Source organism: Trifolium pratense, linkage group LG3, assembly GCF_020283565.1.
Source record: "Trifolium pratense cultivar HEN17-A07 linkage group LG3, ARS_RC_1.1, whole genome shotgun sequence".
NCBI lineage: Eukaryota > Viridiplantae > Streptophyta > Magnoliopsida > Fabales > Fabaceae > Trifolium > Trifolium pratense.
This window is the reverse complement of record NC_060061.1, coordinates 18,397,915-18,415,667: the sequence shown is the minus strand read 5'-3', so window position 1 is coordinate 18,415,667 and position 17,753 is coordinate 18,397,915. Positions and strand designations below refer to the sequence as shown.

Sequence of the window (17,753 nt, the reverse complement as noted above, 5' to 3'; positions counted from 1 at the left end):
ATCATTTGTGTAAAATTTCAAATAAATCCAAAATCATTTGATATGTTATTGAGATACATCAAAATTAACGGTTTTTGTATTTTTTTAAATGCCGTTAATCTTTATGTGTCTCAATAGCATATCAAATGATTTTGGATTTATTTGAAATTTTACACAAATGATCTATATGATGTAAACTTTCAATCCAACGGTGGATTTTATAAAATTTATATCGGTTAAAACGTTATTGAGAGGTGTAACATTTGGTGTCAAACTAGTTGGTGTCAACGGATCCTGACTCATATATATATATATATGAATTAAAAAAAAATTATATTTAAATATCAAAGTATTGCTCCCCAAGTTTATAAAAAAAAAAAAAACAAATGGCTATACAACTTTTGTTATTTAGAAAAATAAAAATATAACAAAAAATTTGTTGGAGAAAATATCGCAGCGACTTTAATCGCTACGATAGATTAAATATGACAACAATCTTGGTTGAAAAGATTAAATTTTCCCAACAAAAGTTTCAAAAATGGCAACAAATATTATCGTTGGCAAAAATTCTAACAGCAACAACAGTAAATTTCGCTGCAAAACTTTTTGCAACGGAACTTATCGCAACAGCATGCAGCGACTTTTTGGTTGTTGGGGTAAAGCTTTTTTCCATCAACTTTTTGCATTTGTCAACGACTTTTTCCGCTGTGGAAAATCTATTTTGTTGTTTTTTTACTAATGATGATGACTGACGAGTAGTGTTTGTTTTAATATATAAGTAGATAAAATAACAACAAAACAATTACGCAGGCTGGATATATCATATGCATCTTAGAATTAGAAAATAAAATAAATATTTAAAATACCGATTGAATTGTCTCATGCGGGAATCGAAGGAGGTAACCACCGAAAAGCTAATTTCTGTTAGAAAAAGTTACATGGATTAACTTAATTGAAAGTACTTTATTAGCATATTTAACACATATAAAATAAGTTGCTTTTTTTATTAAGTACTTTTAAAAAAACTGTTTGGCCCAACTTTTTTTTATTAAGTCATGTGAATTAATTTGTTATATTTTTGGAATCAACATATAATCAATATGAGATAAATGCCCAATTGTAATCACAAAACTCTACTTTATTTGTTACTTCTCCCACGATTTTTTTCTTTCTATCTAAAAATCCAATTTTTTTGTATGTAACCCAAATTCAAATTACCTCACTTTATAAAATTCAATTTTTTTATTAAATAAGTCAAATCCAAATGAGCCCTTAGAAATTAGAAAATTTGTCCGTGAGTTTAGCTCAGTTGAAGTCACAGTTTGAAACTCGTACATTACACTCATTAAAAAAATCAACCGAAAGAATTATTCCTAAAATAATTTCTAGTCACTAAACTACTTAATAAAAAAATTAAAAAATTTGTTTGCAATCTAATTATTATAAATTGTTTTTGGAAGAGAATCAAATTATTCGATATGAAAATTTTGTAGCTAGAGATATGCAATATATAATTACATCACATGGGCACGTCGCGCCTCGAATCTCATAGGACTAAATTTTAAATTTGTCAACAATAATGTGATTAAAGTAGCTTAGTCCTAGAAAGTGTATATATAGTCCTACAATCTCATAGTTGTGTGTGTAAAACAAATTTTTTGTTGACAACTATACACTTTTTTTTTTTGTTGACAAATTTAAGTTAGTCCCCTTAGCTCACACAACAAAACTTCTACTGATAACCATTACTACCTCTTTCACAAAATAAATGATATATTTGAGCACATTTACGTTTGTCAATGTACATATTTAATCGTTAATATATTCAGTTATGTATTATTAAAAATTTATATTTTGAAAATACTTATTGAGACAAATCAAACAACATCTCGTAATATTTGCATGTATATATTAGTAGAAAAATAAGATAAAATGATATCATATAAATAGTATACTAAATCAAAATTAAATCATTTATTTTGAGACGGAGGAAGTAGCAAATAATTGTAAAGAATGTGACTAATTAAGTGATTGGGTAGAAAATAAACTTCTACTCATTTTATTTTATGTATGTACAGTAAGTACTTTACAAAAAATATGGTACATATACGTTTAATTAACTCAACCTAACTTTTATTCCCTTCTGGCTCTTTCTTTTTTGGGTAAAAGTTTTATTCTACATACTACATACTCTATTAATATAGTATAAATTATGATTGCTTCAAAAAATATATATACTATTTCCTCCGTCCCAAAATATAAGAATTACTTTGACTACTGCATATATGTCAACGCACAATTTTGATTACTAATATATTTAATTGTCTATTAGTAAAAATTATAAAAACTTGATATTTTAAAAATACCAATCAAAACAAATCAAACAAAATTTTATATACTAATATTTAAATCTATATATTATTAAAAAAATATGATAAAAAAAATTAATAATATCATTTAGTCAAACTAACTCTTATAAAATATGATGAAGGAGTATAAATTATGATAAAATTCGGTACAATAGTGATGAAATGGATGACACTGACAGCTACTAGTTCTAGGTTCCATTCATTTCAGTACTAGAGTTTGGAAGATTCGAATTTGCAGGATTAACTCATTGTCATTGCAATGCAACTTTGCAAAGGGTTGTCACTTCGTTGCCGTATGTAGGGGTTTATTTTGGCATTATCTCATGTGAATGTGATGTGATTCACTGATTCCTCCTCCCCGTTATCATAACGCAGGAGATAAAACTTACTATAAGTCGTACTTACTTTATTCCTCAATCTTTAATCAATCAATTAAGGACCAAAAATACGTTTTGTCTAATCTAATGCGTATAATCAAAATATTCTGTTTTTACTGTATAAAAAACAAATTCTGTATTTTAAAATAGTTAAACTTTTACTCTTGAAAATGATTTTGGGACAACTTAATAAATAACCTCTTCATATAAAATACTTTCCCTATATATTTTTTAATTCATTGTATACTAGTTTATATTAATTTGATATTTGAGTTTGTCACTATATTAATGTAAAAAATTTATTTTAAATTAAATATTTAGAAATTTGTTATATAATATTGTTAAAATATAAGCGAAATTATTGTTTTAATTATTTATTGTAAATTTATTTATTCAATTTATAATATTTTAGTAACAAATAATACTTTCGTGTATATTTTTAATTAAAAATAATATATTATAGAAATATTTAGGGTAATTTAGTAAGTTTGATACTAATTAACTTTATGATATTATTATTAATTATTGTTTTTTTTCTTTCCTATTTTTATGTATAGATGGTTATGTTTTGTTCTTATCTATAATCTACTTTGTTCCTATTTTTAGTGAAATTACAATGGATGATATAAAACTTGCAACGTGGTTAAAAGTAGTAAGGATAAATTAAGAACTTTGGTGGTAATCGATTTTAATATATTAGTAATAGATTTAATGAATCTGGTCTATAGTGCTTATAAAGTGTTCCGAATGGTCGGATGGAGTATATTTTTAATAATTTTTTGTTTGTAATTTCTGCATTAATATATAGCGGCGGATTTTGGTCAAAAAATTAGAGGGGTCATCAAGTATTACAACACTATCATTTGAGTAAGGTGGAATAACAGAATTACAACAGGTGGCAAAACTTTTACTTTAACACTATTATTATATTTTCATAAAAGAATTTAAACCAATTTAATTTTATCAATTAGTTTTATATGGTACCTATATTTATCGATTAATTTGACATTTTTTTTACAATAAAACAAACTTCATTCGTATACTAAAATAGCAAACAATATAAGAGATGAAGATAGCTAAATGTTCGCTAAATATGCATATAAAATTTTTAGTCAACAATAAAACGTTAACAAACCATACTAAATCTTTCTATATATGATAAAAGGTCAATAATAATTTGAGATCGAGCACCTTTGATGATATCCAACTCTAAAAAAAAGATATTTAATGTGTTCGTACAAAAATTTGACTACATGTGATCTTTGAGATGACCGACTATGCCACATACCGACTCTATAGTTACACACAGATGATACTTTTAGTTTACTAAAAGAAAAATAAAAACAACCAATTTTTAACAATTTACTGCATTATATTGTTTTTAGCAAGGTTATCAAAACCGGACCGGACCGGATGGTCGGACCGGTCATGAAAACGGTTCGGTTTTGAGCAAAAAACGGATAGGAAACCGACCGGCAAAAAAACGCATGAACCGGGGTCGAACCGGGTTGAACCGGTGAACCGACCGGGCGGTTCAAGCGGTTTTGCAGTTTTTTTATTTTTTTTTAAGAAAAAAAGGCAAAACGACGTCGTTTTAATTTTTATTTTTTTTTAAAAAAATTTGAAACAAAACAACGACGTCGTAGGAATAGGAAAGATTTTTGTTTTTCATCTATTTTTGATTTGGTTTGAATTATAAATTTTATTTTATTTTGACTTGTGATATTTTATCTTTTTAATGTGTGAAATTATGAAATATTGAGCAATTATTCATATATATTTATATATTAATTAAAATATATATTTAATTAAAAACGGTTCAACCCCGATTGAACCCGGTCCGACCAATTGAACCTTAAACCGGTGAGCTCTCCGGTTTGATGACCGGTCCGGTTCTGACAACTTTGATTTTTAGTTAGCACTTCATTTATTTGACATTTGTTATAATTTTATCAATATAAACCAGCTTATCCATTTTGGACTATTTATTTTGCGGCTACCATTTTTTTAAGCAAGAAAATTATAACATTTCATTACCAATCAACTCTGTCAAATATAAGCAAAAATGAGTTAAAGAAATTTGATGTATTTAGTTAAAAATTTGGACTAGATACATTCACTTTTATTGACCAATATTTTGGGACGGAAGGAGTATACATACATATAGGAATATCAGGAAAAAATATGGAAACTAACTAAGGATGCGGTCACTTTAGCAAGATTATGAGTAACCTCATTTATTTGTTTCCTTCCTAATAAATTCGACATAAGAGTTAATAAAATAAGAAGAAAAAACTCTCTTAGAGTCTTTAATAATATCTCCAAACTCATAATGATCGATGTTGTTGCTATTAAAACTGTTCTTGATCGGACTAAAGTCTAATACACCAAGACCCAATAAAGTGATAAGGCGCAAAGCTGTAATGTATGTTACCAAACATAAGATAATATAACTCCTCCAACGCAATGACATGCACGTCCTAGGAAGCATGTGACCTCAGCCAATAAGAATCTAGCATATTAATAAAACAATACTATTCCTAACCCCACCAACGTAGTGGAGTTGTCACTCTTCATGCATACTCATGCAATGTTTCACCTATAAATTCACATATACCTCATTCATCCAATTTCCTTAGCATTTACCTCGTTCAAATACTGACTTGAACGTCAGAATGCTAACGTTTATGCAGGTACCTTGGCAACCACCTTCTTCAACCACATAACCTCGCCGTTGGAACAATCCTGTTCTGCCCGTTTAGAGCTAAAACTATCGACTGGGATTTGAAATCGAGCTTAAACGTCACATTGTTATGGTGTAAGTCTCTAATCCAATTTACTACCACTAGTACAAATATGACATATTACACATCATGTTTACATCTGACGAGCATATGTCAGATGTAAAACGCTATATGGAGTAGCCTTTTCATCTGGCTTCAATGTCCACAGATGTGAAAAATAAATAGACAAGACTTTTTACATCTGGCTTCAATGTACCAGAAGCATAACTAAATGCAGTGGCAATCTTGTAATTATGGTGAAAATTATCTAAAATATGTATATATCTGGTCATATTTAGTCAGATGTAAAACGTCAGGTTGAATAAAAAAAAAAAAATAATATTTTTGGAACAAGGTAATAGTGTATCTGATATATCTCTCTCCCAATTATCAAAAGAAATTAAACCCAGCAACACCCACCCTCTCACCTTCACGAAGAACCAAAACCCAGCAACCTTCAATTCGCACCCAAAACGCAGCAACCCAGCGTCGTCCTCACCTTCGCAAGAACCAGCGCCGTCCTCTCTCTCACTCGCAATCGTCCTCTCTCTCACGAACCCTAACTCCAAATCGAAGCTTCTCTTTCTTTCTCCGGCCTCTACTCTCACGAATCGAAGCTTGTTTTTCTCTCTCACATCGATTCAGGTACTCTTCTTTCTTTTTTAATCCTTTTTAAATATTTTCCTTTTCGTGATTTCTTTGTGTTTTAGCTCTTATAATTGTTACGTGGTTATGTGGTTTTGATGGGAGATGGGTATGATTATGGTGGAAGTGTGTGGTGAGGAATTTGTTTTCACGCATAGAAGAAGGAAAAAGTCTAATTTGTGTTTTCTGTTCTCTGTTGTCTCAGTTTGTTGGTTGCAAAATCTCCCTTTGTTCTGATTTTTTCGTGGTTTATTACTTGGTTTGTTACTTGATTTCTTTGTGATTTCTTTCGTGATTTTAAATGGTTTGTGGTTTGTTACTTGGTTTTAGCTCTTAGAATTGTTTCTACTGCAATTGATTTATGTTTTTTTTCATCTGCAATTGATTCATTTAAGTGATTGGTTTCCCATCGGGTACGAAACCAATACTTTAGTTGGTGTTACCATGTTTTAACTTAATTTCACAACATAGGTATGGATCGTAGTTGGATGAAAGCTAGTAGATTAAGTGCCGAGTTTGAAGCTGTCTTTGAATGGAAAGATCAAGAAGCTACCTGATCCGCATGAGTTCCCGCCGAATCTGTTGAAATTAACTTTACATAATTCCCACCTACAGAAGCAGTCTATTGCCAAACTTGAGAGATTGCCAAAACTTAAAATGCTCATTTTGGGTAAAAAGGCATACAATTGGACAGAGTTGAGCTTCAGTGCTGAAGGGTTTTCACAATTGCACGTTTTGCGGCTCACTCTTTTGAAAGAACTGGAGGAATGGAAAGTTGAGGAAAAGGCAATGCCAATGCTGGAGTATATTGTTATTGATCGGTGTGAGAAGCTGAGAAAGATTCCAGAAGGACTGAAGGATATCACTTCTTTGAAGAAAATTAAAATTACAGGCATGTCGGTAGATTTTGAACATAGACTTCGAACTAAAGATTTGTTTGAGTTCAAAAATACTCCAATTATAGAATCGACAACAGACATTTTATCAATTGGTAAGCCATTTCATCTTAATACAAAATTTGACGGTACAAAATACATTGTATGCGGAGCCAATAATTTAGGAAACTTACTTCCAAAATTCCATATCATACTGCAGATTGATTGCCGGCACAGTGTGTGCTTTTTTTGAAGTTGCCAGCGCAGTGTTGATGGGTGATAGGAACTTCCATGGAGGAATGGAAGCATTTTCAAGTTCCGGCATTCCACTGTACAGCATGCACTCTTCATTTTTTATTTTGGCAATGCATTGTCAAATACTTACGAGTCTTTCCACTTCTCCTATGATCAAAGGGTTTTACTCCCTTTTATTAATTGGGAATGACTTGCAATAAAAGGGTAATGAGTGCACAGTTATATTACTTCCATATTTAAAAGCCATTAAAATTCAGTCCTTTCCTCATACTCTTTGCATTTGTGTGTCGTTTTCTGCTACATGTGTCCTCAACTCAAGTAATTTAGGGAACTTACTTTCAATATTGCATATCATACTGCAGATTGATTTCTGGCACTGTTTTGGTGGGAGATAGGAACTTTCGTCTAAGGAATGGAAGCGTTTCCAAGTTCCCACACTCCATTGTACAGAATGTAATCATCATTTTATTTCGACAATATACACACTGCTCATTGATCAAAGGGTTTCATTCCCTTTTATTAATTGGGAATGACTTCCAATAAAAGGGTTGTCATAATCTGTGGAACTCGTGTGAGTATTGCAGTTTTCTATAATAGAGCAACATCAGGTACATTCCCTCAGATTGAACACCTACGAAAAATTTAATGAATCATCTTTGCTCAGACAGATATCTCAATTTTCTATTTCTAGTTTAAGTTTTCAACACGTCCAGATAAGGGTAGCATAATTGTGATAGTGGCAACCTCTGCCTTTGCATTTTGCTTTGACATCAACTTTAACAGTTGCAAAGTTGCAATTGCAAATTTAAGTGCCGAGTTTGAACGGCGAGTGATTGAATTTATTCGCAATTTTAAGATGTCGCCAAAGTATATGAAAGACTTGTTGGTGGGTGATAATTGGCTTGACTTTTCAATTCTACAGCTTTGGTGCACGTAAGTACATTTTCGTTGATGCTATCTAATATGGTATATATATATATACTAAAAAGTCTTTTTTTTTTCTCTCTTGACTATTCAGGTATATGCAACGTCTTTCCATAGACACAAAAAACTCAGATCTGTTTGCATTTTTGGACCCGGTTCAATTGAGTTTTGCATCAAAGCCAGTTTCACTTCAAAAGGCGGGTAAACAATACATTCAAAATAATTTGCGTGATCTAAACAAAATGTGCTACTTAGCACCACATCTTTTGGAGTAAGCTCTTATTTAATCCTTTAGTTTTGATTTACTTCACTTGCTATTCATTCTTTCATCACCTCATTACAATGTTTTGATTCACCTCATTCTTTCACGTGTACAGCGGGCATTGACAATTAATAATTATGTGTCCTAAGGACAATGTTATAGTTTGTCTTTGTTCATTACACCGTAAGATACCTGAGGCAGCGAGGAATTTTTTTACAGAGTAAGTTATTATTTTAATTAGTTTGCCTTTGGTTGCCTCTGTTTGTCCACTTACTGCATACTAAAACTTTGTTGATTTTTAAATTTTTCTAGTGCTTTTAAAGTTCATCAATTGACAACTTTTGGTAATAGAAAGAAGGCTACATGGATTTTTCCCAAAGTAAGTGTGGTGTAAATTTTAATATTTATTTACGTTCATAACACATGATTGATATTTATTTATGTATTAACTAAATGTCGTTTATATGTAGACAAGGCGACAACCTAACGGTAATGACTGTGGATATTATGTAATGAAGAACATGCTTGACATTGTCACCGCTAGTATTACAAAGAATTGGATGGAGGTATTATTTTTTTTCTTAATTGCCGCTTTTTTTCTGCATATATGGTTTTCTGCAGTTTCCTGCATTCTGCATTAGTCGGGCCGAACGTTAGTGTCTACGACCCATTTTGCATATTGTATTTGCCTAATTTCTACAGTTTCCCTTATACTTCTGCAGTTTCCTGCATTAGCTGTGTAGTTTCCTGCACTCTGTGTAGTTTCTTGCATTATGTGTAGTTTTCTGCAGTTGTCAAGAAGTTGGATAGTACTAGTCTGATTAGCTATGCAGTTTCCTGCATTAGGTATGTAGTTTCCTGCATTCTGCATATAAAGAGTGTAGTTTCCTGCATTATGTGTAGTTTCTTGCATTATGTGTAGTTTTCTGCAGTGACATTTTATGTGTAGTTTTCTTATCCTCAACATGATTTAGTGTAGTTGATCATGTATATGTATTGTGTAGTTTCCTGCATTATGTGTAGTTTTCTGCAGTGACATTTGATCATGTATATGCATTATGTGTAGTTTCCTGCATTATTGTTCATTCTGTGTAGTTTCCTGCATTAGCTGTTGATCATGTATATGTATTGTAGCTGTTCGATGATCCCACGTCATTAACCGAGGAGGAGCTGTATGAATTGCGAAACAGCTGGGCGACTTGTTTTCTTGACCTATACAATCCCGAGGTAGATTATGATGTTGCCGATGATGAGGCTTAGGAGCTAGCTAGGTTAATTTGTGTGATATTACAGTGGATTCACATTAATTAGGATGTTTTGAATTGTAATGACTTGTATTTTGCTTGAATGTTATAACATTTTGGATTGTTGGTATTTTGCTTGAATTGTAAGACTTGGTATTTTATTTGAATTGTAATGACTTGATTGAATGTAATTGTATTTTGGTTGAATGTTGAATTGTAATGCTATTTTGGTTTTTTTTAATTACAAAATAGGATTTAAAATATAAAAAAAAAAAACGCAGGATTTTGAAACAAAAAAAAAATAAAGTTACTATTTCACATCTGGTGACTTGGTCAGATGTAAAAGGTCCAATTTAATTAAAAAAAAAAAAAAAATTGGTCAGCTGAAACACGAGAACAGAGGTAAAAGGGGATACTTTTACATCTGGCGAATGTCAGATGTAAAAAGCGTAAACTTACTACTTCTTGTACGTCTACCTCTGACTGGGGTCAGATGTAAAATGGGGTTTTGGCCAGATGTAAAATGTGTTTTCTGTACTAGTGTACATTGAAGAGTCATATTACCAGGATGAGTGTCATTCCGTCTTGGCAAGGGCAAGTTGCCCTTGGTTATCTCAAATACACACTCCTAGATCCATCTTATTTCGTGAATTTGAAAATTTTCCGATGCATCCACATCACATTTCAAGCCGGCTTTGTCCAACCATTAATATGTGCAACCTAGATGGAGAGAGGTTGCCTTTCCTTTTTGGCATTCCTCCGGCCCATTAGCTAAGAAATTCCTCTTTTATCTTTCACATGCAACAACTTAACTATCTTATTCCCCAAACATCATTTTTTTTATGAAATATAAACAGTGTCCTCCGAATACTTGTTATGCATACTAATAAAAATATTTTAGCTTGAAAGTCGTGCATTCAATACCTCAAACATATACAAAATTGGATTTAATTTAAATACACCGACGGTGTAAAATAATTTTATACCGTCAATCAATACCGACCATGTTTTCCGCCACATCACCCCACTTTCTTGATATGACATGACAAAATGGTGGCTGTTTATTGGATGATCGTATAAAACTATTTTACACCGTCGGTGCATATCATTTAAACTTTACAAAATTAAATGTTTAACGATAACTTTATCTTTAATTTTTTTTAAAACATGCTTAACAAATCACAAATGCCCTTAAAGTACAATTTAACACAACACTTTTTTATTTCCAAATTGAATTGACCAGGAACTCTTACATGAGCACAAACCCAAATGAAATATATTTAGGCACACATAGATGAGAAAAAATAAGGTTAAATAAAATAGTCACATCAATTACTATTAATTATTTTTTTTATCTTTTAATTTTTTGAAGTGACTTGAGTGTGCCTAAACAAAAATTATTTACAGCTGTGCCTACAGAAGTATTTCTCTTGACCACATGATGCAAGATAATTTAAATCCTGCAGGCTGCAGTACATTTCTTTTTGGTTACAGTACATTATTTTGTTGTTAGTTACTGTACAGTTTACTGGACAACATTTTATTTTAGTCAAAAATATTTTTTAGTCAACTTTAATCATAATAAGCCGCTTGCATCATGTTATAAAATTTAAGTTGATTATTACTGTACTGTTTACTAGACAACTTTTTATTTTAGTCAAAAATATTTTTTTTATTAAAATTGAAAAAATCCTACAAATAATAAATTTCTTTTTTCTTTAACCGAAACAAATAACCAAATTTTATTGAATATATATCATCTATTAAAAAAAATAGAAAAAATTTATTTATATATTTTTAAAATAAAACAAAATAGATAAGACTAACACATCTCGTACGTAATCCAAAATTGAATTTGTGTCTATCGATACATTTAAATTACCAATCTAAATTTTTTGACCTTCATTATTATCTTTCAAATTATACTTAGTTTATTTCTTGTTTTTTTAGTATACATTTTATTCAGATATGTTCATTTAATTTTATGTTTTTGTTTTTGGATATGTACCAATATACAATGGATACTAGTATTTTTTATTATTTTTGATTTCTTGTGACAAAAAAATAACTTTAAATTTATCAATAATCGCACATATCCAAATAATATGTGTATTGAATTAATTCTTATCCTTAATATACAATGGATAATTTTGATACACAAAATATTTTTTAATTTTTAGATTTCTTGTAACAAAAAAACAAACTTTAAACTTATCAATAACAATAAATATCCAAATAATATGTGTACTGAATTAATTCTTATCCTTAATTAATCAATGATTAGTATATTGTACCAAAAAAACTAATCAATGATTAGTATATTGTACCAAAAAAAAAAAAAATCATTGATTAGTATTACTATTGGATGGTAACGAGTATTACTAGCTAGCGGATCAAGCCTATCTACATTCTGTTACGGTTTTCACCGCGATTCAAAATTTTCAAATCCCTATAAATACACACACAAACACATTCACTCAAACACATCAAATTTTCTCACTCTCTTCGATCGATCTTAATAACTTCTTCACTTTTTTCTTTGCGATCTCAATTTCTTTGCTATGGATATTGATCTTACTCCTCAATTGGCGAAGCAAGTGTATGGTGGCAATGGCGGATCGTATCACGCTTGGTCTCCTTCTGAACTCCCTATGTTGCGTGAAGGTAACATTGGTGCTGCCAAATTAGCTCTTGAGAAGAATGGTTTCGCTATTCCTCGTTACTCTGATTCTTCTAAAGTTGCTTATGTTCTTCAAGGTATAAAAACTTTCATCTAATTCATCTTTTTTTTTTTATTGATTTTTTTTTTTTTTTACGATTGCATGTCAGATATATGTCTAATCTAACTATGAAAATTTTATGAATATAAATTTGATAACAATTTTATTATTAATAAGGATTCTTAATTTTTTTTTGTTCTTGTTATTGATGAGAATTATTTGATTTTTCCTGATTTATTTCAGTGTTTGATCTATTGAATAATCGATTAAGATCTATGTAGCATGAACACTTGTCTGATTAGACCTGTCATGGTGTCGGAGTGTTGGACACCACGACACTGACACTTATGATTTTATTGAATTATGTGATTTTCTAAAGTATTATCAGTGTGATGTGTCCGTGCTTCATAGATTAAGATTCAAGAAGATTTGTTTTGATCGTTTTAAATTGCATCTTGATCCTTGATATTGCAGTCGGTTGCGAACAAATTTTGTTGATACAGTTGTAATTGTAGTTATGGTGCACTCTATTGGATCATAATCGTTATTGTTGAAATTATTGTTTGATTTTGTTTTTGTGGTATGGTTAAAAGAAAATTATTTCATACATCATGATTATTTTTTTTTATTTATTGTTTATTTTGTATTTTATATTGCTAATGTGATCACCAATATTATTTGATACTGTAGTAGAATTTTTGTGATACTTAATGGTGAAGATTTGTTGAAACAGGAAGTGGAGTTGCTGGAATTGTACTACCTGAATCAGAAGAGAAGGTTGTTGCAATTAAGACTGGTGATGCTTTAGCACTCCCCTTTGGTGTTGTGACATGGTGGTACAACAAAGAGGACACTGAGTTGGTTGTTTTGTTCCTCGGCGATACTTCAAAGGCACACAAGGCTGGTGAGTTTACTGATTTTTTCCTGACTGGTTCTAATGGAATCTTTACCGGATTTTCAACTGAGTTTGTCGGAAGGGCTTGGGACTTGGACGAGAACAATGTCAAGACCCTTGTCGGAAAACAATCTGGTAAAGGGATTGTGAAGCTTGAAGGAAACATTACCCTTCCTCAGCCTAAAGAGGAACACAAGAAGGGTATGGCCTTGAATTGTCTAGAGGCACCATTGGATGTTGATATTAAGAATGGTGGAAGGGTTGTTGTCTTGAACACTAAGAACCTTCCTTTGGTTGGTGAGGTTGGTTTAGGAGCTGATCTGGTGAGGCTTGATGGAAAAGCCATGTGCTCTCCTGGATTCTCTTGTGATTCTGCTTTGCAGGTTACTTACATTGTTAGAGGGAGCGGCCGTGTTCAGGTTGTTGGTGTTGATGGTAAGAGAGTTTTGGAGACAACTTTGAAGGCTGGAAATTTGTTCATTGTGCCCAGGTTTTTCGTTGTCTCTAAGATTGCCAATGATGAAGGAATGGAGTGGTTTTCTATCATCACTACCCCTAAGTAAGTTTTTCTTAACATTTTAACCTCATTGCAATATTGTTAACCTTCTGTTGTTATTCTATATATAAACGATTGCATCTGATAACTTTTCTGTCTAGTGTATAAATAGTTTTGGCTATTCCGTACTTCAATTGTATGTGTCTTTTTGGTGTTTATTTGGAATTTGAAGTCACTCAACCTAAGAGCTTTATTGACATACTATGCTTATTTGGATTGACTTATTTAAACTTATTTATTGACATAAACACTTGTGAGACTCGTTTAAAGAGCTTATGAAACAGTTTACCATAGTTTCATAATTTGTTTTCAGCCTATTTCCATAAGCTTTTTAGGATAGGTTATGAAAATAGAATGTAACTTATGTAAAAACAGTTTAACTTTATTTTCTCTTTTGTTATTGAAACAACTTATACATAAATACTTATATGATAAACACTTATGCAAGACTTTGATATGGTATATTTTGGGGGAGGGGGTGTTAGTTACACTTGTTAGTGGTTAGTTGGGTCATATTTACCTTTCAGTTACTGATTGTAGTGCAAATATGACTATGAGTAATAATCAAGGAATATTCTTTTCAATGTAACTTCTTGTCAACAGATTATGCTTAAGAATACTTATTTTTGTTGTGATTGTTGTTTTTTCAGTCCTATATTTACACACATGGCTGGAAGTTCTTCAGTGTGGAAGGCATTATCACCCACAGTTTTGCAGGCTGCTTTCAATGTTGATGCAGATGTTGAGAAACACTTCCGTTCAAAGAGGACTGCTGATGCCATTTTCTTCCCTCCTCCAAATTAAAGTAGAACGAAATTTTATGTTTATAAGTCATTATTGACAATAGTAGTTTTTTTTTTTTTAATCTAGTAGCAGCTGTTTGAACTTGTTTGAGGTTTTTACGGAGTTTTTAATAAAGTTCAGTTTATTATGGGTTTATAATGAGTTGATTGCCTCAGTTGCTTTTTGGGGCTGACCTTTATTTTGATCTGTCTTTAACTTTTATATTGCTGCCTTGGATATAGTTATTTTTCTTTCTAAGATAAAATTTATGTATAATGAATCTTACTAAAGAGTAAAGACAATAGACAGCTTAACAATAAAACACTTTCAAAGAGTATAAGTCCGGTCGGGTCTAATTATCTAACGGGAAAGAATTAGAAGCCTGTTTTGGATTTAAATGGTCTGCATTTGCAGTAGTTTAATTTCTCTGCATTTAGGCTAATTGTGATGGATTCACAGTGTTTTTTAAGATGTCTTTTTCATGATTAGCCTAAATGCTGGGAAATTTAGGGACTTCAAATTTAGTGAGTTTAATAATAAATCTCGAATAGTTTACCTTAGATAAGTTCAAAAATAAAATAGAATATGTGCTTGTTAATCAACTTTTTGCCATCAACTAAATTCCTCATTACCCTAAAATGAAATACTAAACAATCATAGAATCATACTAGTATATTCAGTCCAACTGACACTGAAAAGTGAAAATCACTTTGTACTTTATTTTACAAGGATGAATCAAGAAAGAAGAATAAGAGAACTTGTGGGAAAGAAGGAAAAAAAAAACACATGGAAAGAAGGAATAAAATGTTGCTAATGTGATTGTGGGTAAAAACCATATACTACAACAAAGAATAGAGTGACTACTCTTTCTTAAATCACATTTTCTTTTATAAGTTTATATTTACATATGATAGTTGTTATTATGCATACAGCATACCTCACATCTTCCTTAAAAAAAGAAAGAAAAGCATACCTCACATCTGTCCCACGTTTTATTTTGTTAGGCAAAAATACCTTTCATTAAATAATGTATCATAAACTATACATCTATGATCTACCCAACTCCACAGTGATGGGGTCAATTCTATGAGATTTTATTGTTTAAAAAATCAGTTGATATTCATATTATGAATATTTTTTCGGTAAGTGTTTTTAAAGGGAGGTAAATGTAATTTATTTGTATTTGTTAGTATTCTATGAGCTATAATTTTTTTTGGGTAAATAGTGTTATACCCCCCTGCAAAATAACAGAGTTTTGCGTTACCCCCTGCAAAATATTTTTTTGAGATTACCCCCTGCAATGTCAAGATTCTTTGCGTTACCCCCCTGACTCAACAAGTGGGCATATGACATGGAAGAATCTTGACGTGGCATGACACGTGGAAATTAATTTATTTTTTATTTATTTTTAATTGCCAACTCATTAATTAATGTGGATTTTTAATTAAAAAAAAAAAAAACTTAAAAGTTGTTATATTTTTATGAACATACTTAAAAGAAAGTTTTTTTTTGACTAAAAGTTGTTATTATATATATATATAAAAAATTCTTATATATATAATAACTAATAATAGAGTAACAAAAAAAAAACGAAGATGAAAAAAAAAACTAATAATAATAATAGTAACCAAAAAACTAATAATAATAATAATAACTAATAATAATAGAGTAACAAAAAAAAAACTGCAATCACATAGTAACGCAAGAACAATCGCTTTGCCCTAACCCCCAAATTGAAATTGAAAACGAAGAACAATCGCTGCATATGAACGGAACGAAAAAAAAAGTTTATTTAAATAAAAAAATTTCTTTAAAAAAAAAAGTTTCTTTAAAAAAAAGTTTCTTTAAAAAAAAGTTTTTTTTAAAAAAAAAAGTTTCTTTAAAAAAAAAAGATTTCTTTAAAAAAAAGTTACCGTAAAAAAAAATTTCTTTAAAAAAAAAAGTTTTTTAAATTTTTTTTTAATTAAAAAATAAATAATTACTGAGTTGGCAATTAAAAATAAATAAAAAATTAATTAATTTTCACGTGTCATGCCACGTCAAGATTCGTCCATGTCATATGCCCACTTGTTGAGCCAGGGGGTAACGAAAGGAATCTTGACATTGCAGGGGGTAATCTCAAAAAAATATTTTGCAGGGGGGTAACGCAAAACTCGCCTATTTTGCAGGGGGGGTATGACACTATTTACCCATTTTTTTTCAATCTTGGACTCATTTATATACCATCCCTTCAGCTTAAAAAAATTCCATTAATTTTTTTTTTAAACATATTTTTTTTTGGTACAATTTTTTTAACATATTCTAATTAAATATTAAGATTTTGATATACAAAAAAATCTCTTAAGAGTAGTAATATTATATAGGGAAAACATTATCATCCATCCATTGCAGTAGGGATGGCAATGGGTAGGGTATGGGTAGGGTACTATAGTACCCATCCCCATACCCGCAGATTGAAAAAATACCCGTACCCATCCCCATACTCGCGTGGGTAACAACTTTTGTCCCCGTCCCCATACCCTATGGGTACCTAGGTACCCATACCCGTACCCGTTACCCGCATTTTTACTAAAAATAAATTGATCAATTATAAAATATCATATAATTTTAATAGAATTAAAAAAATTTCAAAGATCTTAATATTGACTAATGAAATTATAAACAAAATTATTACTAACCTTATGTTAAAGTTCATATTTATGTTAAATATTCACATTATTTTTATATTATGTTATAAATAAATATTTTTATTAAAAATATGTAATAGTTTAGTAGAGTTGTATTGTTTTAAATTGATTTACATATATTATAATATAATAATATAAATAAAATAAATAAATATATATTATGCTGGTATGGGGCGGGGTGGGTACTAAGGTACCCGTACCCGCACCCATACCCGTTCATTTTTGCGGGTAATTACCCATACCCGTGCCCGTACCCAAAATGTGTTTTTACCATACTCGTTGTGGGTAATTTTTGCGGGTACCTTCTAGATATGGGTCAAATTGCCATCCCTACTTATGATTTTATTCCGATTCATATTTTCAGCAAATTAGTAAATTGTAGCTAAGATTAGTACCATT

At 30.7% G+C, this 17,753-nt stretch overlaps 2 protein-coding genes across 4 annotated transcripts; both read left to right on the top strand.

Annotated features, from left to right (window-relative positions):
* The first annotated feature begins 5,869 nt into the window (after positions 1 to 5,869).
* On the top strand, positions 5,870 to 8,590 carry LOC123918499 (disease resistance RPP8-like protein 3). 3 transcript variants are annotated; one of them, XR_006812800.1, is made up of 6 exons: positions 5,893 to 6,153; positions 6,625 to 7,144; positions 7,249 to 7,487; positions 7,646 to 7,891; positions 7,975 to 8,216; positions 8,302 to 8,590. XR_006812800.1 is itself a non-coding variant. In XM_045970563.1 (2 exons), exons 1-2 carry the CDS (start codon positions 6,811 to 6,813, stop codon positions 7,251 to 7,253), a joined length of 339 nt encoding a protein of 112 aa, XP_045826519.1. In that variant the 5' UTR covers positions 6,471 to 6,810; the 3' UTR covers positions 7,254 to 7,549. The 3 variants fall into 3 exon arrangements, 1 of the variants encoding a protein (XP_045826519.1); XR_006812799.1 differs by having other exon boundaries at positions 5,870 to 6,153; positions 7,646 to 8,216; XM_045970563.1 differs by lacking the exons at positions 5,893 to 6,153; positions 7,646 to 7,891; positions 7,975 to 8,216; positions 8,302 to 8,590 and having other exon boundaries at positions 6,471 to 7,144; positions 7,249 to 7,549.
* Positions 8,591 to 12,064: 3,474 nt separating this feature from the next.
* LOC123918498 (glutelin type-D 1) lies at positions 12,065 to 14,821 on the top strand. The gene is made up of 3 exons (XM_045970562.1): positions 12,065 to 12,470; positions 13,167 to 13,887; positions 14,535 to 14,821. The coding sequence occupies exons 1-3, from the start codon at positions 12,275 to 12,277 to the stop codon at positions 14,686 to 14,688; spliced, it is 1,071 nt and encodes a 356-aa protein (XP_045826518.1). The 5' UTR covers positions 12,065 to 12,274; the 3' UTR covers positions 14,689 to 14,821.
* Positions 14,822 to 17,753: the final 2,932 nt, after the last annotated feature.

What these genes read in the sequence shown, in the direction of transcription:
- LOC123918499 (XM_045970563.1), top strand. Translation starts at nt 6,811, where the DNA reads ATGCTCATTTTGGGTAAAAAGGCATACAATTGGACAGAGTTGAGCTTC.
- LOC123918498 (XM_045970562.1), top strand. Translation starts at nt 12,275, where the DNA reads ATGGATATTGATCTTACTCCTCAATTGGCGAAGCAAGTGTATGGTGGC. An exon ending in AGTTGCTTATGTTCTTCAAG is followed by an intron (nt 12,471 to 13,166) that starts GTATAAAAACTT and finishes TTGTTGAAACAG; the next exon opens with GAAGTGGAGTTGCTGGAATT. An exon ending in TCTATCATCACTACCCCTAA is followed by an intron (nt 13,888 to 14,534) that starts GTAAGTTTTTCT and finishes TTGTTTTTTCAG; the next exon opens with TCCTATATTTACACACATGG.